The 26,838-nt window shown below is 41.7% G+C and overlaps 1 protein-coding gene and 1 long non-coding RNA gene across 6 annotated transcripts in view; one reads left to right on the forward strand and one right to left on the reverse strand.

The window, feature by feature from the left end:
• The window catches only part of LEF1 (lymphoid enhancer binding factor 1), a 100,902-nt gene that overhangs the window by 72,886 nt on the left and 1,178 nt on the right, over positions 1–26,838 (reverse strand). For 3 of the 5 annotated variants that reach the window (XM_082237020.1, XM_082237016.1, XM_082237019.1), the window contains exons 2-4: positions 26,414–26,654; positions 23,102–23,165; positions 21,109–21,242 (exon numbers count right to left, since the gene is read on the reverse strand). In XM_082237020.1, coding sequence (XP_082093146.1) covers positions 21,109–21,242; positions 23,102–23,165; positions 26,414–26,629 — 414 coding nt within the window. In that variant the 5' untranslated portion in view covers positions 26,630–26,654. Of the gene's footprint in view, positions 1–21,108; positions 21,243–23,101; positions 23,166–26,413; positions 26,820–26,838 lie in introns of those variants that run through there. The other 2 variants (XM_082237018.1, XM_082237017.1) reach the window with 2 other exon arrangements.
• Positions 10,959–26,838, forward strand: part of LOC309540355 — a 227,156-nt gene continuing 211,276 nt past the window's right edge. The window contains exon 1 of the long non-coding RNA XR_014223210.1: positions 10,959–11,272. This is a non-coding gene — a long non-coding RNA (uncharacterized lncRNA). The remainder of the gene's footprint in view (positions 11,273–26,838) is intronic.

The following is a 26,838-nucleotide window of genomic DNA, read 5'->3' on the forward strand; positions in this document are numbered from 1 at the left end:
AGTGAAATGTATTATAATTCCTCTGTAGCTATATTTAAGAGTGGAAGAAAGTGACTTTATTGAAGCCAGTGCTTCAGGCTACCCTGGAGCAGGCTGGGTCCAGACTGAAAAGAATTGGCAACCCTAAAACTTTTTGATAAGATAAAAATTCATTGATGTTGGCTCACACTGGGCCCACTTCAACTCTGCACTTGTCCTTTGTGTTTCCTTGGCATATCTGTTCCTTTCCTCTATCTGCTTTAGCATAACTTTATTTTTCTCTTTTATCTCTAGATAACTGCAGCCAGGGACCGGAGGGATTGATTTTTTGTTTTGACTTATTGTTTGAAGATCTGTAACTCAAAGCAGCTCTCACGCCTCTGATGTCTAAAGCCTGAGCAGCATAAAAGGTAAACCTAGTCCTGTGTATCAAACTGAGCAGTGATGCCACTTATAATAAGCCATCTCTCTGCATTTTATTTTGCTTGGGGATGGGGAAGCGAGCATGTATTTTAAGGTGAAGTGACATTTTTTTGGGGGGAAACAACAACACCCACCTATGAATGATGCTCTCTATATAAAATTCTATTTTAAAAAAATATCTAGTATGTTGTTCCGTCACCCCCACTATTCCAAATGCATCTTGTTCCTTTAAAAAAAGGAGAGAGGGGAGAGGGAAAAAAACCCCTTTAAGTAGTCTGCTTGCATATTAAATAGAGTATTACAGCTGAAATGTTTTGATAGGTGCTTTAAGATCTCTGCACGTAAAAAAAGGCACAGCTCTACAAAAATATGGTTATGAAGCCACCTGAATGTCCAACTTGGATGGGAAAGCAGTGGGGAGCATTCATTCTTGCAATTCAAACAAACAGCAATTCATCAGACCACCACTAGCACTAGAAAGCAACCTTAGAGCTTATTTCAGAATTACCCTGCCCCTTCCAAGTCTTCTTTCAGATTCCCCTGCCCCTTCCAAGCCTTCATGATCCATTCTCTCCATCCCCCTAACCTTCACATCTTCAAACATTGCTGGGATACTTGTCGACATAATCATTTGACAACATTCTCCAATATATAATTTATCTCCGTATTTATATCAAGTGCCACGACTACCCCACCCCACACCCTCCCCCCCCGCCACAGCCCAGCTAGCCTGTCCCCTGAAGTTGCCCAGCTTGATGAAATATGGTTACATATGCAAACATTATCTCCCAATTGTAACCTCATTTTCTGCTCTGCTGGACAGTGTGCCCGGCATTTGTCATCACGCCTCCCCTGCCTGCTACATCATTCATATGTCTATAATTGTCATCAAGATGTGGCATGTCAGCAGGACTCCTGTGTTCAGAGTTCCCCCATCTCTACGCAGTCACTCAGGTAACAAACCCATAATCTCGTCCTGTTTTCATGATGGTTGAATTACACATAATTGTTTCTGCACAGTGATTGATTTCTGCCTGAATAGAGACCTCTGCCTTTTTTCAATGCAAGCGAGTGGCAGCCAAGTCTCTCCATCTAGGAGGAGGCAGCAGCCTTTGAAGAGATCAAAGCCAAGGCCGCAAGCAGTTGTGCGCCCTGGGAATATGGAAAGCCTTTATGTTCTCAACCCCATTTCCAGCATCATGTTGGACTGCAGCTGCATTGCATTCTGCCAGCATTCTTAATGCTTTTAGTATTGACTCTGACATCACCGATAGCTGTTTTAAAGAAACAAAAAGCTGAAAGATGACTTATTTTCACAACTCTGTAATTGGAACATGTAAAGTTAAAGCAGGGAAGCATTTGTTTTTAATCCAAAATAATAAAGAAAAGCGTGTGAGCACACACGGAGGGGGGAATATGCAAAATTTCTCAAAATGAAAACCATGTTTTTCATTCGGAAAGAACACAAGGGGCATTTTTATAGCTTGGACCACACAAAACGAACTGCTTATTATTCACACACATTTTGAGGCTTGAAGAGTAAAATAAAGAGTGACTTCACAGAGAAAGGCAGGCTAGAAAAATTAGTGCTTTAAAATTAGCCACTAAAGCAGCAGCATCTTATCTAAGATAGAACAATATGGACACCTTTCCTTGTAGTAATATATTCCCTGAAATCAATCAACTTTTTAATATTCTCATAGTACAAAAATTTCATTAAGAAATGCAAAACCAAATTCATTTTTAATCCCTTAAATTAGTAATGAATGCTTCAGTGAATTACCACTTTAAAAAAAGAAAGAAAAAAGAAATCAAGTACATGGATTTATCAAGTTGTGAAACAAACCATTTCAAACTTCACTCATAATAATAATAATTAAAAAAGAAAAGAAAGATGCAAGTCCTTGGCCCAAGACATGAAAGCCTTCAGTCCTTTACACAAAGAAGTCCTGTTTAAAATCATTTTGGTGCAGGATAGATGGCAACATGCCACCCGAAAAGTACAAATTCATTTTGAAGCAACTTCTGTTGATTTAATGAAACATACTTCTCCAATGTGTGTGTGCTCAGTTACACATATTAAAGCCAAAAGATGTTAGCTGAATTTAATAGTGCATTTAAAATACAGAGGCCAATAAATGCTCCTGTGCAGCTTATGCAGCCCACACCTAATCCTGGGCTGTACCCAAATTGGGACTCACCTAGACAGACACTATGCAAAAAAAATTCCACTACAACAAATAAACATCTGGTCTGGGAAGGGTGAGATAAACCAGAATGAGGGTATGGTACTGGAATAGTGGCGCATTCAAGGACTAGTCTTTGTAAATGATAAATAACAAAAAGGCAACAGTGAGATCATGTATGAGCACCAGCAGTATGAGGTTGTCCAGTGATCAGATGGCCTCTTCAACCACCTAAGAGTGCAGAAAAGAGCTTGGCAGATCCTCATCGGGTCCTGCTTGACTTCAATTTATTTTGTCTTCACCCTTTCATAGAATTATGGAGTCAGAGAATTGTAGAGTTGGAAGGGAACACAATGGTCATCTAGTCCAACCTCCTGCGATGCAAGGATCTTAGCTAAAGCATCCATGACAGATGGCCATCAAACCTCTTGCTTAAAAACCTCCAAGAAAGGAGAGTTCACAACCTCCCGAGCGAGACAGTTCCACTGTGGAACAGCTCTAACTGTCAGAATGTTTTTCCTGAGGTTTAGGAAAGCTCTCATGCACCTCTGATGTCTAAAGCCTAGGCAGCATAAACCTCGTCCTGTGTATCAAAGAGAGCAAGTTACAACTAAATACTCTAACCACTGCACCATGTGCACATACGTAATGATGATCAAGGGTCTGGAAACCGAGCCTTATGAGGAACAGTTGAAGGAGCTGGGTATGTTTAGGCAGGAAAAGAGAAGACTTGAGAGAAGATGTGATAGCCATCTTCAACTATCTCAAGGGCCATCACATAGAAGAGCGAACAAGCTTGTTTTCTCCTGCTCTGGAGGAAGAGGAATGGGGCAGCTGTGGAGAAGCAATGGAGAAAGTAGATGGCGAGGGGGTAAACAATAATGGGATGATCTAATAATTCTGTTATGACTGTAGGCTTATAGTGCTGAAGTTCTTGTTTATATTATGTTGGTCTTCAACCGAAATTCACTAAATTGCCTTCCAGGAAAATAACATTTTCTATCAGGTAAGGGAAACTCTTGGCAAAATTATGAAAAGCTAAAGTCCAGAGCAACAGCAGGAATGTTTTCCTATTTAATCTACTTTTTCTGCAACACTGTATTCCGATTTATTACTTTACCTGCACAACCATTTCTTTTATGTCCCTCCAAGGAAACCAGCTGCACAACTCCCTAGACATCTTTGTTCTTCTACAAGTTTCCCTTACTATTTTGACTCCTATATCTTACCTACCTAGAATTTGAAACCCAATGCTTCTTATTCTCAAATGAGTGGGCAATTACTTATTCTTGCATCCATTATCCTTTCAGTTCAATGAAAGCTGTCCTTATTCCCTAATAGTGGCATTGCCAAATCCACAGTTTCGTCTTTCAGTGAATAGTTTTCAGGTGGTCTATGGGATGGGAAATAGGATGCTTAGCCTTTGGGGGAGCGCAGAAACAGGGAAATGTTACCAATGCATTTGTTCATTAATTAAAAAGGTTTATTTACACTCCACCCTTTCATTATAGAACAATTTCCTAGGGAAGCTCCTATTAGTATTGTATTAAAACTGTGCAAGATAAACATCATTAAGAAAAGCAAATCAGAGACAGGCACAGCAGACAAAAACACTCTTTTGTAGCAAGAAGGCAGCTGGTTCAGGGCAGTTCCATTATCCTGACAGTACAAACGCCTGCCAGAAATGTTTTAACCAGGTAACAGAAAGCCAGCAGAAATGGAATTAAGTGAACCTCCTTATGCAACAGTCTACCCAAAGTTAAGCCCGCCTGGTGAACACCTATTATGTAGAAGTTGTAAGCACCCAATTGGAAGAAAGGTAGAATATACCGTACTTTTCCATGTATAAGACAAGGATTTTTTATGTTAAAGTAGTGTTGAAGTATTGGGCTAGTCTTATACACGGGTAGTGCAGTCGGGGGACGGGGGATTGGCTGCTGCCGGGAGCTGGAGATTGTTTCGTGGGGGAGTGATTCTCGGCAAATCCCCCCCAGAAAGCTCAACAACTCTGGGCAACCCTCCCCCAAAAATCTCCACCCATTTTCTTAACTTTGAGTCCCCCCAAGTAGGGGGCATCTTATACAGGGGGGCATATTATACACAGAAAAATACGGTAAGTGTAATAAATAACATTTATGAAGTATGTTAAAATAAAAGGGCTGGTATTCAACTAAGTTTTACCTGGATTAGACCCACTGAAATTAATGGACCCCAAAATTAAAGTTCAGAGTCCAGGGCATCTACTTGCCTAGAGCACCACTGGAAGTTTTCACAGGCAACATGGTACCTGCAAGGGCTGGACTAGCAACCTCTGGCTTAGAGAAATACTGGTTTGAATAAACTCTTCGCCAACAAATCAGTTCGGCAATCTATCATCTATCTGTCTGTCTATCTATCTATCTATCTATCTATCTATCTATCTATCTATCTATCTATCATCTATCTATCTATCATCTATCATCTATCATCTATCATCTATCATCTATCATCATCTATCTATCTATCATCTATCTATCTATATTTAATGGTATGTTTTCAATATCTTTTCAATAGTTAGAAATGCCCATCGGACTATCGGAATGCACACTGAAACTTAGCAACGAAAACCCCCACTCTGTAGACATGGACCGACCATTCCTAAGTAACCTTGCCATGATTGATCAAGATCACTCACTATCTCAGCCAAAGTACACGTAGCCATCTTTTCATCTTGACAAACACTGCATTCTTGTTCCATGATCCAGCATTCTGATATAGATTTTTAAGCCTTCCCACCCCCTTCTCTCTCTCTCTCACACACACACAATCTAAGTTACATATATATACTTTCGGTTCTGTCCTGAGAATTTCTGGCTGATTAATCCAGTTGGGAAAACACATTAAATTACTAATGCATTTAGCTAGAGTTTCTCAAAATTCAGTAAAATCAGAGTTAATTAGCTATTGAATCTTATGGTGGAGAACAAGAAACCAGCAGCTAGACACGTGCATAGCATTTTTTTAAAGAATATTTATTGAGATTATACAAAAAAATTACACATAAAGAAAAAACAAACAAAAACTAACAAACACAAGCTAACAAGAAAATTGACAAAAAGGCAACCTAGAAAGAAGGAAAAAAGGAAATAGGAAAAAGAAGAAAAAAAAGATATTTTTAAAAAGGATAAATCCATTTTTCAGCATCTTTGATCTCATTTGCTTATTTCCTTGACCTCCTCACACCTCCCCTTTTGTATTCCCGTTTTCCAAGTCTTTTCAGCAAATCCTTACCCTCTTTCATTTGACTTTGCTCTATACTTAACCTATTATAACTATACATTTTCATCCATATAGCTATCTATATTTACCTATTCTTATTAACCTTATTACCAAAACCACTTCTTTTCAGTCCAACATCATTTTAACATTCATTAATTTTACAGTATTTCTGCAAATAGTCTTTAAATTTCTTCCAATCTTCCTCCACCATTTCTTCTCCCTGGTCTCGGATTTTGCCAGTCATTTCTGCCAATTCCATATAGTCCATCACCTTCATCTGCCATTCTTCCAGAGTGGGTAAATTTGAATGCTAAAGAAGCCATCCCTAGTCAGATTGTTGCTGTGTCTTTCTCCATTCCATCATGCAACCCTTCAACACCTAATAAACGTAACTGAGAAATCAATTATGGTGACCACTGTTCTACTTCCGAACAGGGGCAAGCTTGGTTAGCTTCTACACATACTGCTCCGTAAGCAGTCCTTTAGCGCAGTGTTTCCCAACCGGTGTTCCGCGGCACACGAGTGTGCCGTGAGACATCGGCTGGTGTGCCGCGAGATACCTGGAGGGAGGCGGGCGAGTCGGGCGGCGAGAGGCGGGGCGGCGGCGGCGAGGAGAGGTCGCGCCTCCTGCTGCTGCCTGGCGCTCCTCCTCGCAGCCGGCAGCGCTGCCTGGGCGCCTCCGCGCGACTCTGCCTCGCTGGGTTTGGTCTCCCAGCAGAGACGGGTCACACGCGCCCCTCCCTCCCTCCCTCAGCCTGCGCGGAGGGAGAGCCAGAGAGAGGCATCGCTCCTGCGCTCCGAGGCGGATTGAGCGCAGCTGAGAGGAGCTGCCGAGGGAAAAAACTTTCACTTTTGTGCGTCCCTCCCGGCGTGACGCTGCGCGCTGACGTCACGGGGCGGGGCTTTAATGGTGGTGTGCCGCGAGATTTTTTTTCAGTAAACAGGTGTGCCGTTGCCCAAAAACGTTTGGGAAACACTGCTTTAGCAAAACTTCCACCCAAGGAAGAACTAATTCGGCCTCTCCAGTTAGATACCCCTTTGTCTTCTCTGCAAGTGAAGTATGCAGGAAGTCCATTTTCCTAGATAGCAGTGATCACTAGCTTATTTCAGTACCTACCCTCTTACTGTTTAACACAAATCTCTCTGAACTATGCAAAAGCCAATACTAAACACCTTGCTTTTTGGAAAAAAGGTTGAAAGACTAAGCCAAGGGTACTCTCATTTTCCTACTGATATTGAAATACTGCCCCTCAATGAGGCCAAACGTAGATTCATAAAATGTTTAGGGGGTATGTGTACCCCTGCGTACCCCCCCCCGGGGGGGGAAGCACTGGACTATGCCAAACCTATTTCAGTGATGAATGCAAAAACTCCATACTTGCACAAATCTCTAACAGCTATTTCTTCTTCTTCTGGGTAGGTTCTTATGCAAGCAAATTAACTTTTGTTTAAAAGGCAATAGTGATAGCACCTGTAGCAGCACAAAATACATACATATTACACCAGTTATGTTATATGTTATAATTCATTTATATACCTCATTTTGGTCAAAAGGTCCCCAAAGCAGTGAACAGCATGTTATTACAAAAGAAAGAGACAACAAAAGTACAATAAATATAAAACCATAAATTCCCCATCAATCACGCTGTATGAAGGGCAAATCTTTGCTCGAATCACGGTTTCCCCCTTCAACATAAGGCAACTAGGAAAGGGTTTATGTGCCATTTTGAAGAATAAAAATGATAATCTACACAGATGTGTGCCCCATTCATTATAACCGACATGACAGACATGCATTTTATACTTGGGTATCTGAACAAAGTACAAAATGTCTTGTAAGAAGCAGCCTGCGGAGTCATGTGGAAACCCACTATTTGGTTGAACATTTCCGTACTACTTTCCACAGTATGAGTTGGACCTGCCAACTTGGTTTGAGCCCAAAGCATTTGAAATGTATTCCAGCTTAGGCAGGAAGAGCACATCTTAAGAACTCTTTAAACCAGCTCCAATGCCAATGGCCTCTGCAAGTGCAGCAACAGAATAATGTTCTCCATATGTGCAATGCAGTGATCTATTTGTTCTCAATTTGTGCTACACAGAGATCCTGCTCCCAAGCGTCCAAGCGGCTTAGGGACTTTTATTTATGTTGATTTTTCCCTATGCACACCTTTAAGTTGAGGTTGTTGGTGCAGGTTTTAAAGACATTGAGTCAGGACTCTCGCCAAAGCCAAGTATATGTGGGTCCAGTCAGGGCCCACCTAGAAACCAATGTACGCTACCTTGAATGTTATGGCAGAAATGTGAGGTATAAATCAAATCAAATGTGCATGGAAAATGGCAGGATATTCACTTCTTTGTAACATGCAACATGTCAGATATGTCTCTTGAGACATTTTGCAAGTATCTTGGAAGCTTACTAAAAATCATGCATATGACTAGTCACAAACAACAAGAGAAGCTCATTTTCGCATGTGAGAATTTTGTATATAAAATGGTATAATGAAGTGGTGCCTTCAGTAGTAAACTACACACAACACACACAAAAAGTAAAGCTACCCAGATGCAGGAATTACCACAGTAAGAGATACAAATTCCTCCTCAGGTGGCAAGTCAGAAAGAATAGTTTCACCACATATTTCGGAGCTTCATGCTGCAGGCTGCTTAAAATGCTTATGTCTAACTTTGCATTAGAACAGTGGTTATTCTGTGAACCGCTAAGACCTCTGATTATAGGGTGGTTTATAAATTCAACAAAGGAGAAGGAGGAAGAGGAGGTTGGAGCTGCTTCCTCCCTCCTACACAAACCTTGGTACTATTCTGTACACCAGTTTAAGAACCCCTGTGCTGTAACAACTAACAGCAGTTGTCTTGGTTGGCTTTTGGTTTCAGCTCACCTGCTACCAGGTCTCTACCCTAAGGAAGCCAGGTTAAAGTCTCAGACCACTGAGCCTGCAAGCATTCGGCCTCTACCTTCCCCAAGACTGGATTTGTTTACTTACAAGTCTACATTTAGCCCACTCAATGCAGGTAGCACAGCATTAAAAAAGAAACACCATACAAAGAAACCTATAACAGCAGCAACCTCATTTAAAAACACAGGACAATTAAAACAAGTAGAAACAATGTGGCAAGAGAATTTAACTAGGAATACATTATTTAAGAGGAGAAGGTCTGAAATAAATAGGTTTTTAAGAGGTTGGATGCCTCAAATTTCCACTTGTCCTTGTAGAACAACACATTTGCTAATGCTCTCATCTAAACCTGTTAAACCAGAAGATCTAGGCTTAAGTCCATTTAGTCCAGGCATGTTCCTAAGACTGGGGCACATCTCTCTTGGGTTTCAGACAGAGTGGAAATCTTTTAAGTCAGTATTTGTGCTGCATTTCAGTCTTCTGGCATGAGTGAACTTATCCCTCATCAACCCTAATGCTAACAAAATAATTGAGTCCCCAGATAATCCAATTGTGTTTAAAATATTATGGGTTCTCTTTTATTTGACTTCTGATTTCAGTGCATTTAGCATCCATGTTGCAGATTCTTCTCCAGTAGTTTTCCTGAGAGACACGGCGGCCAGGAGCAAAGGAGGACAGGACTGCAGATCTTGCAAACAATGGGTCTTTTCGATTACTAGCTTTGCAAGTAGGTATCTATGTTTTTAATAGTCCTGAAAAGTGAATTCTTTTCTCCTGCATTTGTGGGCTCAGGTGCAGTGTGCTCACAGCAATCTAGGCCCTCATCAAAACCAGTAAATGAAGCCACAGGACAACCACCTTGGGGCTGAATAGACTAGGCCACAACTTTTATATATTACAGATGTAAGCAGGCATTGGCTGCTCATTGATTATTCCAGCTGGATTGACCATGGTTTTAAGGGCATCAAGGTTGCCCCCCCCCCAATAGACTACAAACCCAATGCCTTATCCGCCACCAATGAAAGTTGTGACAATTGCTATGAGGCAAGCAAAACTTCCAGACAGGCCCAATTTGTCTGCAGGAAAATTCCTCCCTGGTCCTAAATATGGCAGCTGAGTAGTACCATAGCAAAGTCTTTAGTAAGGACTGGCTGCTTATCAGCCACTAAATTCGGGGAAGGAGGTTGGGGAATCCAGCTCAGAATGAGCTGTTCAGAACAGCTGCAGTCCCGTTATATGGGTGGCTAATGGACCTGAGTGAAGCCTAAGCACCCCAGGTCTGCCAGCCAAGCTGCCCCCCCTCGCCCTGCCTACCCACAATTGGCCAATTAAAATGGCCAGGCTCCCATGGGCACTGAGCTGCAACCACCATCTCAATGGGATAACCCAGTGAGTGTTCTTTCTTAGCAGGCTGCACCTGCTATTATTTCCCCTTTTCTATCACCCTTAAGGTTACATCCGCAGTATACATTTAAAGGATTCTCAAACCACTTTAACAGTCACTGTTCCCTGCAGGGAATCCTAGGAAGTGTTATTTGTTAATGGTGCTGGAAATTAAAGCTCTGTGAGGGGTCATCTAAACAACTTTTGGCATCCATAGCAAACTACATTTCCCAATCAACAGAAGCCCAATTCTCCTTTGCATGTGGTGAGACCTCAGAATTCTGCTAAAATCTATCCTTCCCTGAATCCTTTGATTATCTTCAACACAACTACTAAAGGTGCACAACAAGCACTGTCTTCTTTTTTTGTTGAATAGCTTGAAAAACAACAAGCCATTCCTTTAGAAATCCTAAATTTTATATATTTTTTGAACAGATAAAATGCTATCAATACCATATACTTGTCTCCAATATAGCCTGGAATATAAATGATTTTGATGGAGGGTTGCCACCCAAAAGCATATTTACATAAGGAGGGCAGTTTGATCCATATTTCTCTATCAAGCTACTTGAATACAGTGGTACCTCAAGTTAAGAACTTAATTTGTTCCGGAGCTCCGTTCTTAACCTGAAACTGTTCTTAACCTGAGGTACCACTTTAGCTAATAGGGCCTCCTGCTGCCGCCGCGCAGCTGAAGCATGATTTCTGTTCTCCTCCTGAAGCAAAGTTCTTAACCCAAGGTACTATTTCTGGGTTTGCAGAGTCTGTAACCTGAAGCGTCTGTAACCCGAGGTACCATTGTGCTTCTTACCCCTAGCAAGTGGCTGGCTCTGCAACCATATCATCCTTGCTGTTACTCTTTCTTTCTCATGAAAGATTAAAAACAAGAAGCAGACGACCTCAAACATACACAAACACTTTGGATAGTCAGAGCTGATTCACACAATCCTTTCAGGAGGCTAGCACTTAATTGGATGTGAAGACAATCTGGAACGCTTATTTCATCTTCTGCAAGGAGGAGGAAGATATAAGCAGAGATTACAGTAAGAATTCACTTTCTGGATAACAGAGCCATCAAGCAAATACAGTGGTACCTCGGGTTACATACGCCTCAGGTTACATACACTTCAGGTTACAGACTCCGCTAACCCAGAAATATTACCTCGGGTTAAGAACTTTGCTTCAGGATGAGAAAAAAATTGTACTCCGGCGGCGCGGCAGCAGCAGGAGGCCCCATTAGCTAAAGTGGTGCTTCAGGTTAAGAACAGTTTCAGGTTAAGAATGGACCTCCAGAACTAATTAAGAACTTAACCTGAGGTACCACTGTAGAATGTTAATTTTAAACCTTAATAAGTTACAAGTGCTATATAAACTGAGAGTTAGCTAGCCTTTTTTATTTCACATTATAGAATAACCAAGTACACACCACACTTCAAAATACTTTGAGCTAAAATGTTAGGCTACATAAACTCACCCTAATCTTAAACCTGCTTACTTGGAAACAAATCACCAATTTCATCAGGACTTGAAATTCAGGGTATGTTTAGATTTTCAGCCAAGTCCAGTATGTTAACAACCAGATAATCAGCTACATTTGTATCCAAGCAATGCTTTTCTAACCAAGCACAACAAGCCAAGCCAAAACTGCAATACACACCAAAAGCAGCTAGTTGCACAATGTCTCTTTGCTAATAAAATACACACGGGGGCATTGTGGCTCTCCTTGCTAATTGATTATTTCTGAGGGCAGAACTGCAAGAACTGAGAGCTTCTGCCTTGTTTATTCAAAGCCCAGCTGCAATTAGTACTTTGTGAGAAGAGGCTGAGGAGGTCACAATTTCCACTGAAGAGTTGGTGGGTGGCTTAACCTTTCAACGTCCCCACCACCTTACCCTTCCAACTTCTCCTTTTTATTAGCTACTTTCCCCATGCCCATGTTCTAGACCTGCGCTTGTGATGGAAATGCAGACGCTGAAAAAGAACAGCAGGTTCTCTTCCAGCCCCCTCCTCCCATCCACTGCTTCTCTACTGGGAAACATGGCTTTCCATGCCAGGTTGCAAAAGCAACACCAGAGCTTTGATTTCACACAGTGGAGGTAGACATGGGGTTCCAATCCTAAGCCTATGAAAGCTAACAAAGTGCAATTATTTTAAAATACCACGTGACCTTTCACCGTCTGTGGCATTTAAATTACAGAGGAGTGCACATCTATGGTACCAGTAAGATTCTTCCTTTAGCTGTTGTGGGGGTGGAGGGTACACACACACACGCAAACACAGAATAAAATGTGAGAAACTCAACAAGTGTGGAAAGGAAAAGCTCTTCATCAACTCAATAGCAAATGCTGAAAAGGGGTGTTGTGTGCAGTGGATTCATCAACAGCTAGACAGTGTTTTGTATGTTCATTTTGTCCCTCCCCCCAAATGCTATGTATTCCTTAACAAATCCATACCCCACGAACGAGTTCTTTTTTTACCACAGCAATCAGAGAAGTTCTGCTTCTTGCACCATTTTAACTGCATAGCTAATTTTAAATAAATATATATGATATATAATACATCACCTCCCCTCTCTCTGAGTTTGCGCATTGTATCATCATGTTTAAAAAATATCATGATTTGGATATCCTTGAATGACACCCCCAAAAGGACGACTATATAAATATTAAAAATTATTCTACCTACAGGAGGTTTTGCATTTTACTTTGGTGGTATACTGAAGATGCGCCTTTTATTCAATGGTCTTTCAGTACATCAACAATTACTATTTCACTATAATTCTTTTAAAAACAATTATACTGATGAAGTTTCAGTACACTAGGCAACTTTTTAATGTCTGCTGAATAAAGAGTTCAGCAACTCACAATTCAACTTCGAATTGATATAGGGATAACATCTAACAACAAAGTATGGAATTTTGTACGAATGCCAGCCTCAAGATTGATTCTGTTGTACAGGGTCCCCCCCCTTTATAAAAGCTCTCCTGATACATCCACAGGTTTCCTATGATATGCAGAAATGCAAGCATGAGCTGGACAGATGTGTTCAACGTTATCTTAATGTATTCCTGCCATTCGCCTTTTTGTCTTCTTGTGAGGGGGAAGTGTTGCATTTTTAAAAGTAACCTTACTTCTGACTTACCTTTTCTCAGCCTAGCTAAGCAGCAGCATGCCAGTGAAATGTGCCTTACTGCAACTTTTTTTTTTTGCGGGGAGTGGAATTTAGATACAAAACATAGGACCTATTACTTCCACATAGTGTTCAAACTTTTGCATTTAGGCTAAAAACTAAAGAGTATAAAGTTGAGGCAAGACACGCTTCAATGAGGAAATCATTCACAAATGTGGAGCTACCACCATAAAGTATTTTCCATTACACACATCATTTAATGCAGGGACCACCAGGAAGGCAGAGGGGGGATGGGCGATTGGTGGCAGCAGCCAGCAGGAGATTGGCAGTGGCGATTGGGCGTGTGATTGGTTGCTGCAGCAAGGCCTGCTGATGATTGGCTCCAGCTGCAGCAATTGGATATTGATCTATGGCAGCGGTGAGGCATGTGTGCAATCTGATGCTGTTGCGTCAAGTGGGCAGGTGTGCTTTTGGCGGCGAGCGTGCAGCATACTGATGGCACTTTACTCCAAATCTCCAGATGACTGCTCCCAGAAGTTTATGATAGATATTAAAGATCATGGGCAACAAGACAGATTCCTAAGGAACCCCACAGGATCACTCATACAGGGCCAAGTGTAAGTCACGCAATGCTACTTTCTTTAAACCCCCCTCAAGAAAATGGAATGAAACCACCACAAAACATTATTCCCAACTTCCAAATCCTGAAGGCAGTCCAGGAGGATACCATGGTATCAAATATGCTTGAGAGTTCTAGAATAATATTTCTCCTGACAAAGTTCATTGACCAGGGTGAGCAAGGCAGTTTTAGTCCCGAAACCAGGCCTGAGGCCAGATTGAAATAGGTCTTGATAACTGGTTTTATTCAAGCATGCCTGAAGTTGTTCTGGTACCACCTTCTTCAGCACCTTGCCTAGGAAGGGGATATTAGACCCATAGTTATCATGGAGGCAATGTGGAGTCAGGGGCAAAGGAAGGAGAACCAGACCAGGGGGCAAACCGCCTGGTGGTGCATGCGCCGTACGTACGGTGCATGTGTGGCACCACTATGTAGGGCGCATGTGCTCACGCTGCTACGTACAACACATGTGTGTGTGCCGTACGAAGGGTGCATGTGCAGCACCGTATGTAGTGCCGTCACTCATGCGCCGCCTGGCGGTTTGCCAACAGAGCCGCTCAAGCAGCGTATGGACAGCAGTGGAGGGTGTAGCCGTGAACGGAGGATCCTCATGTGACTGTGAAGGAGCAATGGAGGCGGCTTGCGCCCCCGCCCCCGGGGACAGCAGGGCAAGCTCCCCACAGGGTGCCTTCTTGTCATCCCCCTCAAATATGGCACCTGGAGTGGACTGCCCCCTTCCTCCGCCACTGTGTGGAGTTGGCTTCAGCATGGATGTTGAAGTCCCAATTACCGTTACTATGAAGAGGTTATCTGAAGCCACTCGCACACCCATGGAGGCTGTTGGGCAGTGGGGTGGGTGGTACACCAACAGCATCCCTATTCTGCCTATTCAGGCCCAACACAAATAACAGACCACTGAATTCAATTACAGGGTGGATTGGCTTCCTGGTGAGGACAATGGAAATCTAATGGATGAAAGTAACTTCCAATCTGGGCTGGTGCTGTACTGGGTACCATGGGAGGCAAGCTTGCCCACCAAGATCTTCTTCATAACACATACCAGGTCAGCCTTCATCTCATAATTGAATCATGGAGCACAGATGTTTTATTCAGGCCAACCTGGCATTCATCAACAGCACAACCAGACTAGGAAATGGACTGATGTGATCACCCGAATTCAGAGAGCTGGGAAGTGACTGAAAAGGGCTTACAGTGGCTATCAGCCCTTTTACCAGATCGTCTTTACCACTCCCCCAGCACCATCTCCCCCCTTGCCAGTAATCACTCTGTGCTTCAGACCCCACCCCCTAAAAAGTATAAACATTTCCTGTCCCCAAAAGAGCACAATAAAGAATGCAGGGTGAATATGCCTACACATCATTTGGCAAGTTCTGTGTACATGAATAAGATATTCCAATTACACCCATATTTCTAAGCATACAAGCTGACTGTGTTATCTCAAGCTTATTAGTAATCGTGAGGTCTCTGGTGTAAAAAAAGAGTCCCTGACTTCTATATGAGATCCATACCTTGTAATAATGTGTATGTACCTTCAATGGAGGAATCGCGTCATTTATAGTTTTGCTGCCTTCCCTGACTGCACGTGTTTCATGAGCTACACATGAGAACTTCAAAATAAAATAAATGCATTATGATTTGAAGCTAAATTGGGTCTCTCTGGCCGTATCATCAAGCGTTTAGTAGCAGCCTGATTTTCAAACGTGGTCTCAGCTGACTGTGAGGCTTCTTTCAACAGAACAGGGAGGGAAACAATTTTCCATGATTCTGCCTCCCCACTAAATTCAGGGGGCGGGTGGGAGGGAGAGGAGAGAGAGATGGGAGCTTGCTGCAGGAATAAGCAGGCATCACTGAAAATAGTTTCCTTCCCTGTTCCACTGATGGAAGCCTTACCATCAGTTGAGTGACCCCCACTGTACACAACCCTCGGCATGTAATTCCTGCAATCTAAAACCATAAGCCACAATCTTTGGATATCACCAAGACTGAGGTCTGTGAAAACTACAAGATGAAGTCCAGCTTCAAATACTAACAATAGCATTGTGAGAGTTTAAGTTAAAATTGGCATTTAGCTCACTGCCTATACCAGAACATATGGGGGCTCTTTCATTGCTGCCAAGAGGCCTATTGTTCAGTCTAATTATTCCAGCTGGGAATGAAAACCAGGATGCTTAGATGCAAAGGGTGGCAGAGAGGGGGAGCCTTCTTTTTCTTGCCAAGAACACAGGCCACATAATATAGAATGACTTAAACTTGCCACCCTACATCTTACTCAAGCCTTAATCTAATTGCTTTGGAAAGAGATACATATAAATAGCCTAATAATGTGAGATAATTAGAGGAACTCTCAAGAAATGCGGGATAGATCCCGCTCCAGGATAGATACCTAAAACCAATCTCACTTGAAGTGCCATAATATAGAGGGAACCAATCTTTATTCTCTCTCTCTCTTTCTCTCTCTCTCTCTCTCTCTCTCTCTCTCTCACACACACACACACACACACACCACACTTATGCTAGGATGGAAGCCGCCAAAAGGCACACAAGGCTATGTTCACAAGAATTGTAGTCTCCCTCTTGACATATGTACTACATTAGCACTTGCTTTATGAAGAACAACATTGCTGCCATTTGCTGCTCCAGCTGTTCATACCATTTTCTTCCATGGTTATAGCAGTTTTTCTCCCAGTAGGTCGGAAGCCTGAAAGCCGAGATGTTCAGAATAAAAAACAAGCTAGGTGAAAATTAACAGAGCTGGTGACTTTTTGAACAACAGGTCTGGTGGCAAGATTTTCACAAAAAGTTGTATTACAATCCTTTCTTTTTAGGCCACTGCTTCAGGATGTGCTTTTCGCAAGCATCTCATGAGTTGACCCCCAAAGCCTTGCGTCTTATAATGCCTTATAGTGACCCATATTGTTTCATCTTTCCCAGTATTATCTGCTAAGTGAAGCTTTTCTTCATTTCTGCATGAACTGTCTTAAGAAAAGGGTTCAGAACATGAGATGGTAAGGGAGCCACACTACCACATGAAAATGATACATTTCAAAGCCTAATATTATGAGTTAAATTCACTGAAATCCAAGACACAGAAATATGTCCAAACTGATACCCAAACCGGATTTGCTCATATATTCAGAAGGCTGCCACCTCCGTGAATCTTCCTGAGAGATAACTGAACATATCATATACATAGATGTGCAACTCAAAAGCCATTTACATAAAACCATAGGGGAAACAGTTTTTACAAACTGGCTGGCTCTCGTTATTTCAGCAGTATACTTTCCTTCACACATTGAAAACCATGCAAATACTGTTATTCAACCCATGCAAACACTGTTATTCAACGAAAAATTGGTAAAAACTCGCATAGAATACAAGTCTATATTGTAGCCTTATATAAGCTTAATATAAAGATGTTAGAATTTCTGTGAAACATTATATGCATATTTCTGTCTGTGGAATTCCCCATCACCACCAGCAGTAGTCAGAAGTGCAAAATTAGGTCATCATCTTAAGGAGAAATAATGACTATGAATTTGTAGCATCTGATAAAAAATAAAATCTTATTTACATACAGCAAAAAAACTTTTGCAGCAGAATATTCATCAGCAGTAGGCCGTTTGACTAATCATGATTCCCAAGCCACTCAATTTAAATAAGCAGTGGTATTCATCAGTTTCCCTGCACATTAAGAAAATCAGGCTGTCCAGAATAGTGTGAAAAAATTCACTCCCCCCAAGGTGGTTCAAATCCTACCTAACACCTCTGGGGCAACAGATGTAGCCGGCCGATGCTTTGTTATGCTAATGAAAAATTCCACAGGAATCAAATCCACAAACAAATGGTCAGTCCAACACAACTTTTTTAAAAAGTAAAAAGTAAAGTCTATCTTTTAAATCTATCTGAACCATCTTCACCTTGGAGAGAAAGAGTTCAACTAAGTTTGATTCAGAGTATGCCTATTGAAATTAATAGACCTTACTTTGTCATGTTAATTTATTTTAGTGGTCCACCCTAAGTAAAACTTGGTTGAATAATAGACAAAATGTAGGATAGCTAATGGCAAAACTGCATTACCCTGGAAAACATGTTTGACAAGAGTCACCAACATGAAGGTGAAGGGAGCAGTGGCGTAGCGTGGGTTGTCAGCACCCGGGGCAAGGCAAGTAATTTGCGCCCCCTAACCCGTGGATTTGCGCCCCCTAACCCTAACCCCCAGATGTTGTGCCCGGTGCGGCTGGGCCCCCCTGCACCCCCCACGCTACGCCACTGGAAGGGAGGATTTCTAGCGGAAAAATAACAAGTAAGAAGAGGAATGTCAAATTCCTCCCATGGTCATCAGTTTTCCCTCCAAATATTCCTCTAGGCAATTTTTCCTCTGTCAAGCTTAGTCCCAATCAGATGGGGATTTTCCTCAAGGGAACTCTAGTTGCCTCAGATCAGACAAGTTTTGGAAGTTGTGCAAGAATATTCTGTTTTAAAATGTCATGATTTCTATCACCGGATACCATTATAACCATACCCACAAAGGCACAGACCTTTATATAACTTAAAGCACAATGTGGGAAGACAAAACCAACCTGATGTCAACAGGGCAGAAAATGTAAGGGCAGAAAATGTGCTAAAATGCAAGAACAGTCCTTAGTTTTCACTTCTGATAAGTTCTCCTCTCACTTCTTATGCACAATACACTTAAAAAAAAATTAAATGCCCAAACACACGATTTTGTCAATCATCTGCCTTTTTATTCAAGACACGGTAACGAAGCAGAATGGACAGCAGTTTCAAGTAACTGTTTCGCTCTGTAGCAAGATTTTGTTTCAGAAAGCCAAAAATATATTCCCATCATTGTAACTCTATTTTGACAATAGTGCTTTATGTAAGCTCCTAGAGTTTGCTATTAAAACTATCTCTGTGTTTATAAACACATTGTTATTTTGCATGTTGTTAACACACACACTCTCTTCCCTTTTCTAGTATTAACCACCACTATGTGCTTAGAACATCCAGGAAGCATTGGTTCCTCCAACAGGATTCTGCCAGTGTTTGATGATTTATATACAACTAGTGTTAGATTATATGTGTACATTATTTCCTTCCATAACCATCTTGGAAGTTTATGAGGCAATAAACACAAAAGCAATGACAACTTACTAGTACACTATTTGTATTCTCAGGTGCATGTGCCAAATACAGATAGCCAAAGCAATTATTAACCTCTAGAGTAAGCCAGTCACAAACATGAACGAGATGCACTCAACCAGGAAATAACTTTAATAAAATTTTGGATCTCAGCTGTTTCACATACTGAATCTTTAACTATTTGGCTTGTTTCCAGAACTTGCAAAGATTAACATACTTCCTTCATGTTCAGAAGCATAAGTAATGCATACTTATAAAAAGAAGAAGAAAATGCACTATATATAACCAGTTTTATCTGTCCATTTCACTCAAGGTCAGTGGCACAGAATACAGTGGTGCCTCGCAAGACGAAATTAATTCGTTCCGCGAGTTTTTGCGTCTAGCGAATTTTTCATCTTGCGAAGCACGGTGTCGGAAAAGTTTTGGAAAAGCTTCAAAAATCACCAAAAACCTCAAAAAAGGCTACCACACCGCGTTCTATGAGTTGCTCCTCGAAGTCAAGTCGTAACTGTATTAACGGTGTTAAGAAAAAGGAAACAAACTTGCAAAAAACGCAAGACGCTTTTGTCTTGTGAAGCAAGCCCATAGGGAAATTCGTCTTGCGAAGCAGCTCAAAAACCGCAAAACCCTTTCATCTAGCGAGTTTTTCATCTTGCGAGGCATTCGTCTTGCGGGGCACCACTGTATATGTCCCTATAGATCCTAACCCCTATAGTCATCATCATCCTTTCAATTGACAAGAGAGGGATATTTACATCAAGAGTCCTCAGACAGACAGTGCAATCATTACGCTTGCTCTGAAGCTCCACTTACTTCAGTGGGACCATCTCTAAAATAAGTAAGCACAGATTTGGAACTTTAGGGTCACTTCAATAATCACAAAGTGATAAATCATGTTCACCACCAAACATATTTGTCACAGAGATGCAGCCAATCCCAGTGTTCTGTCTGCGTAAATACATGCACTGAAAACACTCAACATATGCCAAAGTTAACAGTTTCATGTTTATATGAAAAATGTACTGAATTTCAGCACCAGAGGTAAAAAGGAATGCAAATTGTGGTCTCTTCCAGTGCACCAAGGACTCAGAGGTAGCTGGTTCACTTAACCCACTCACAACTTACAATAAGAAATACAGTTTAATGCAACAGCCCTTAAAATCAGATTGCTTTTTTGCTCTTACACAATTATTGTTAATAAATAATAATAATAATAATAATAATAATAATAATAAAGTAAACCCAAACTAGCATGTTCAGGTATACTAGAAAATGTCCAACAAAGAGGAAAAAAGATAGAATTTAGGACTTTTGAGAAGTTAGCATATTTTAAGTAGCTTTCAATGAAGAAGAAAAACCTAACTTACTTTAGATAACTATAGCTATCATTGATAGGTTACTGAGACCATGAAGAAGGTATAACATCCCTTATACAGATGATGATGATGATGATGATGATAATAATAATAATAATCAAGTTAGAAGGAGGCATTAGGAGAGCTACAAGGGCACTGAGAATGCATTATCTCAGAAAAAGGGTGTTAAAGCAGGAAAAAGTTTGCAAGACCCTGTATATATTATTAGATTGATCGCCAATTCTGATACAAAAGGATTACTGCCATATTGCATGGTTCAACATAGGCTGGCTTGAGATTGTAACTCAGCTTCTTCAGCCCAACCAAGACAAACACTAAGAGGAGTCTCCACCTCCTCTAGCAACCACCTGCAACTTCCTAGGGAAGCCAAGTTCACAATGGGTACCACAAACATACACCACTTGCCAATGGGTTCACACCACTATGCCATTCTGTATGATTCACCTCTTATGCTCCACTGTAAACTGTTCAAGATTCCTAGAAAGCATATACAGAGCTAGAAATGAGCCTAAGGATCAGGTATGCACTGTCAGCACCTTAATTAGCAGTAAGAAACATTCCTCTCAAATCCTGCCAAAACCGAGGCTTGCTAATCAGTAAACAAAGCTTGTACTTCCAAAGAATGATTTGTGAGTGTACATATGCATGCATACATATATTTTTTAAAAAAGTAAACTTACTGTTCTGGGGATTGGTGGAGAAAGAGATCCATTAGACATATATGGATCATTATTCATATTTGGCATCATGATATACCCAGAATAACCAGAGTAAGAAGGTCCTTTACTATATAAGCCACCATCATTGTGTTTCCCTGTAAAAAGCAAGAGTTACTGATTTAGCCCCGTCACTTAATTTTCCAATCTTCCAGCAGTCCTACATATATATATATATATATATATATATATATATATATATATATATAGGAAGGTGGTGGGGGGGTTGCATTCTGCTCAAGGTTTGCATCTTTAAGTTCCTAGACCTAGTAAAAGGACTGCACTAAAGTATACCTTAGACCACCACATTTAAATGGGTTCTGTTATATCTGAAGATATGAAACTTCCAGGCAGGAGGAAGCTCAGCCCACTAAGCATCACAGATATTAAAACTTTGAATACGTCCATTTACAACCACATCTTAGAACAGGTTAATCTTTAGAGGAAAGTGTCCTGCATGTTCTGTTCTCCAGTTAAGAACCAGGACATTATAGCTAGTTTTTTGATAGGTTTTTTCCCTTTATTCTTTTTAAGGCTTCCTTCTGGTAGTCTATACCAGCAGCAGGAAAAAGTTTGTTCTGACCGTGCCAATTAGAAGCAATTAATAAGGAAGAGAGTTCGGCCTTCTGTACAACAACACCTGCTGCTTAATGGTGAGCCTATTCAACACAGGGGGTTCCATTTCTAATCTGCTTAATATGTAATTTAAATAATAATGGCTATTTTGCAATCAAATGAAATGCTGAATTTTACAGACTCCATGTTACAAGTCTTACTGACAGAGTTCCCCCCAACTCTTCACTACCATTCCCTGGTGACAAAAAAACAAACAAAACACATTTCTATATTGAGAATTTAACTGAAACTGATACGTATTTGCAGTAAGAATCATGCTGATCTAATCAGCTTCACTGGAAAAAAACAAAACCCTCATCTAAACTAGTGGCTTGGGGGGCATCCAAAATATTTGGTTAATTAGCAGATAACCACTGTGCTGCTTGAATTATGCTTCCTACATCGTGTTATAGAACAAGTGAGTACTTGCCAGAATAACTCCCTCTATTTTTTTAAAAAAAGTCTGAAAGAAGCCAGCAAATACAATTACCTATAGCTGCCGGTGGGAGAGAAGCACATACGTGCTTCAGTAAATAAATATTCATACCATAGGAATTGATCAAAATGTTTTGTACACAGGACTGATTTGTTGAAAATGGCACAACACAAAAAGTGGCTCATATGGAAAAACCATAAGATTAACATTAGTTGGGGCCAGGCTTTATGAGACTTTACTTAGTCGCTTGAGTATAAGCTTTTTTTATTTATATTTGAATGCCAATGTGGGTGTTTCCAGTTGTGACCCCCACAGTTGAGTTGGGGGCATGCAACCCACTATGATCCAGGTCAGGCTGCCTGAAGTTGCAACTTGCATCTAAAAAATCTGCTACTGAAGCCAAAGGGTGCTTCCAGTCCCTATGGATAATTGCAGGAACCAGGGACCCCAAACTCATAGTGGGTGGCAAAAAGTTAAGCCTACTACCCCCAAAACACACACACATGTCCCAGTGCAGACCAGACTCTCTCTCTCTTTTTCTCTCTCTCTCTCTCTCTCACACACACACACACATGCAGGCAATTTTTGAAACAGAATACTTGCATGCAGATTGGCCTCAATAACCAACATCCAGATCTACTGTTACTTGATGCGAGGGTGCAAGGCATTTATTTAAGGACTGCGGAGAAAGACTGCACTTTTTGCCTCACCCCTAACATACAAGCAAAAGTGCTTCTGCGCAATTGCTGCAATGGCAGCAATTGCAGGAAGGAGTTGTGAAGTTGTGGGTGGGGCTAAAAGTACAACCCACAGTCAATACAAAAATGCCCTTCATGCAAGCAAAGCATGAATAGGGGGAAAATAGCAGCAAAATCTATAACTTGTGTAAAGAAAGATCTATCTTACCTTCTTCAGGGTGTTCTCTGCCTTTCTCGTGGTAAGACTCCTGAGACTGGCCTTGCCTGGACACCTGGACAAAAAACATCACATGCCATTATTACATTTCCATCCATTTTTACCTTATTTTTTTCCTTATATCTTCCCTTAATAAAAATGTATTATAACGTCCAATTCCCACATAAACACTTCTATGTCTCTCCCTCTCTCTACCTATCTATCCACAGGATAGTGTGCTTTAAAACAAAATGTTTTATGTTTTTGTTTAATTTGCACCACTTTGCTAGTATTTAGTTTTATAGTGATGCAAGAATAGCTTCCATTCTCCTTAATTTGCACAAACCTCATTTTAGTGAAAAATATATTGTGGGTGTCTCTGAACTATCCTTGGTTTATATATATATATATATATAAGAATAAATCCCTATTTTGTTTCAGTGTTGGTAAGTTGCCCAACAGTTTATGCAAATCCTTTAAAGAGTTTATGACTAATGCTCTGACCTTGCTGATTTTAACCCGAGAAATTTCATGGCTACTCTTAAGGCCTAATGCTATTATATGATCCTGTGATTCATACAAACCTGCCTTTTCCTGTGCCATGAAAACTGATTTAGGGAAGAAAGCACTCACACTGCATTCCATACTCAGGGAAAATAATGAATTACATTTTGGGGGGGGTATATGCACTCACAATCATTATCATTAAATTCATCACCAGCAAGTCCCAAGGCAGATTGCAACAATTTCAAATCCAGTATTAAAAGCAGTTTAAATTAGAGTCATAGGAACAGAGTGGGTCCTGAAAACACATGTCTCAGGTGCCGAGGCCAGGGCAGAGGTGCATTCACTGAAAGCTATATAGTGAAGATGCCAGACACACCTCTGTGCTGAGCGAACTCCAGAACTTAGGGGGTGCCACAGATAACGCCCTCTTCTAGACCACCACTTCCCTGAACTTTTTAGGGCAGCAGAACTACCAGGAGGAGCCCCCCCCATATTACCAGCCAAGAGCATCTTAAATTGAACCTGAAAGCAAATGGGTAAACCAACGCAGCTGTTTTAGAACAGAGGTTATAGGAGTTCTAGCAGCAACCCAGCATTTTGAACCAGTTGGAAGTTTTTGATAAGTCTTCCAGAGCAGCCCTACATAGAGCACATTGCAACAGCCCAATGTGGAAAGTTAATGTGGGAATACCATGGCCAAGTCACCTCTGCTCATTAAGGAATATGTAGTTAATGATTGCAAATAACACACACCAGTACGCATTAAGTAACTAAATACATTTCAAAGACCTTAACTCCATTTGAATCAATGCAAGCTCCTACAAATTTAAAAGGCAATCCAGAAACATTGAAATTCAAACTAAACCTTTAATGCACAACCCAACACTGAAGGTTTGCAGGTCATTTCTCAGTGTGCTGGAAGTCGTTTCTTGGAAACAAGTTCTTACTCTGAAGGATTCAGAAAACAAAACCCTTCACTGTATTGATCATTAGTGAAATTTAGTTGACTTAAGTGTACTTGGGACCATTTCCCCAACTGTTAGTAGTAGAGTGCAGCACCTTGGCTAGGTTCCTAAGGTACCACTATAGCAAAATAACACCAAAAGCAATGATGGAAAGGAGCTCTTTCAATTTGTAAGCCACGGATGCTAATAGTTTATTTTTTTAAAAAAATGATGGACCAGCCATTAACCATGTCATCTGGGCAGATCACAAAAACAATAACCATCTGATAAAATACTAAGAGCAATAAAAATTTCCACAAGCATTCTATCATCATTCATAAACAGAAGACCCAGTAAGAAATAATTTAAAATTGCTGGGGAGAAGGAAAAATAGTATTTGCCTGGTGCTGAAAATACTTTAATGCAGGCACCAGGAAAGCCTGAGAAGACATTCCATAGCTAGGGTACCAGCACAGAAAAGGCCCTCTCCATCCTCTGATGAATAACTTAAAAGTATATGCAGGTATGAAAGGGTGGAGTCAATCTTTTAGGTAACCTGCCCCCCCCCAAACCATTTACTTAAATTGCTCAAAATCTCTGATTCTTCTGCCTTTTCACAGCAAGCAAACTTCTGATCTAGGCATGAGTCAGTTCAGCCTGCAGATATTTCTTTTGGCAACGAATATACATAGGTCTGTCTACTTAAGGCTCCTCACTGATTTTCTGCAGCACAGCCCTAAAACCTGTGGTTTGCCTTTAGAAAAAAGTCTGAACTTTGTTGTGACGTACCGTTCCCAAAAATCTCTCACTGAAAGATGTACAGGAAGTTAACTTTCTAGTGTTTTTCTTGCTCTGCCCGTGCTACATTCATTTATCTCTGCAGAGTTAGGGAGCTGGCACCTAACCACCCACGTGTCTCTATGTACTCTTCTTTGCATCACAGCGAGGCAGGGCACCAAGAGTAACCATGGTAATGTAAGGAATACGGCACCAAACTCAAGTTTTAATCTCAGACCAGGTTTACGTTTGAGCCACGATAGCCATCTGCAAACGCACAAGGAACAAAACCAAAGGAGGCCAGTTTAGCCATACTTGCACCCCAATACATGCCTCCTCGCCACTCAGAAAATGGGTTTAAACTGGGGGAAAGGTAACAGGAAAATTAAAGAGCAGCTTCACAACAATACAACCGCTCCTCTTCAACTGCTCTGCCTGCCCCCACCCCCAATTTCAAGGCAGCAAGCGGAGCTTTCAACTCCACTCCCTCCTCCGCCGCGCCAAGCGCTACTCATTCATGGGGAACTGTGGAGTATCGGTTTTCAAAGCGCCGTGGTCAAAACAGTATCCCACTTGGCGGCTTACAGTTTCCCGTTTTCCACGCTGCGCGCACACACGCCCTTTCCTTAGCTAGCCTGAAAGAAAGAAAAACCCTTCTACACTTGAAAAAACAACAACAGCCCCCAAAATCCCTGAAAAGGAGCGGTAGTCTTGAGTTTGCCAGAAACCTACTCTTCCACCCCCGACCTCCCCCATCCTTTCCTCTAGTCCCAGAATAGCAAAGCCACCCACTCGAACGCATTCCAGCGACTTTATCAAGCTCAGGCTGATTTACTGCTTGATTTACTGCTTGAGATAAGAGGGCAAAAGGATCAAGACGAAGCCTCCCCCCACAACCCACCCCGAAGCCCACCCAAAGAGTGAAACCGGATTGTTCCCTGTGCACAACTTTTATTGTGCTGCTGCTGCTGCTACTTGACCGTCGCCCTTCCCGGAAAGTTTGCGCTATTCCGCCAGCTGTTGTGTGCGTCCCCCTTGCCCTTCGCACAGACCCCCAACCGTTTGTGCCCACCTCTCCCTCTCTCTCCATACCTACCTCATGCCCATTGCTGTTTGGGATCGTCTCCGACTCGTTCACCAGCGACGACTTGATGTCGGCCAAGTCGCCCTCTTCCTCCGGGTGGCTGATCTCGGCGAAGATCTTCTCCTTCTGGGGGTCGCCTTCGTCTTTGAACGGGATCATCTCGTCGGTAGCACAAAGCTCCGGGTCCCCGCCGCCGCCGCCTCCTCCGGCTCCCGAGAGCTGAGGCATAGTGGCTGCTGCTCCGGAGAAGCTGCTCCACCCCGGGAATCAAGGGAGAGGAAGGAAAGGGAAGAAGGGAGGGCAGGGAGAAGAGGAGGAGGAGGAGGAGAACAGAAGGAACGAGGGAAGTTAAAAGTCTTCGGCGATCACTTTCTCCCGGCTCTCGAGCCGCGCAGCCCACGCGCCTCGCCGCCTAAGCCCAGCTGCCCCCCTCCTCC

This window comes from Podarcis vaucheri (assembly GCF_965113315.1).
Source record: "Podarcis vaucheri genome assembly, chromosome: 9".
Classification (NCBI taxonomy): Eukaryota; Metazoa; Chordata; class Lepidosauria; order Squamata; family Lacertidae; genus Podarcis; species Podarcis vaucheri.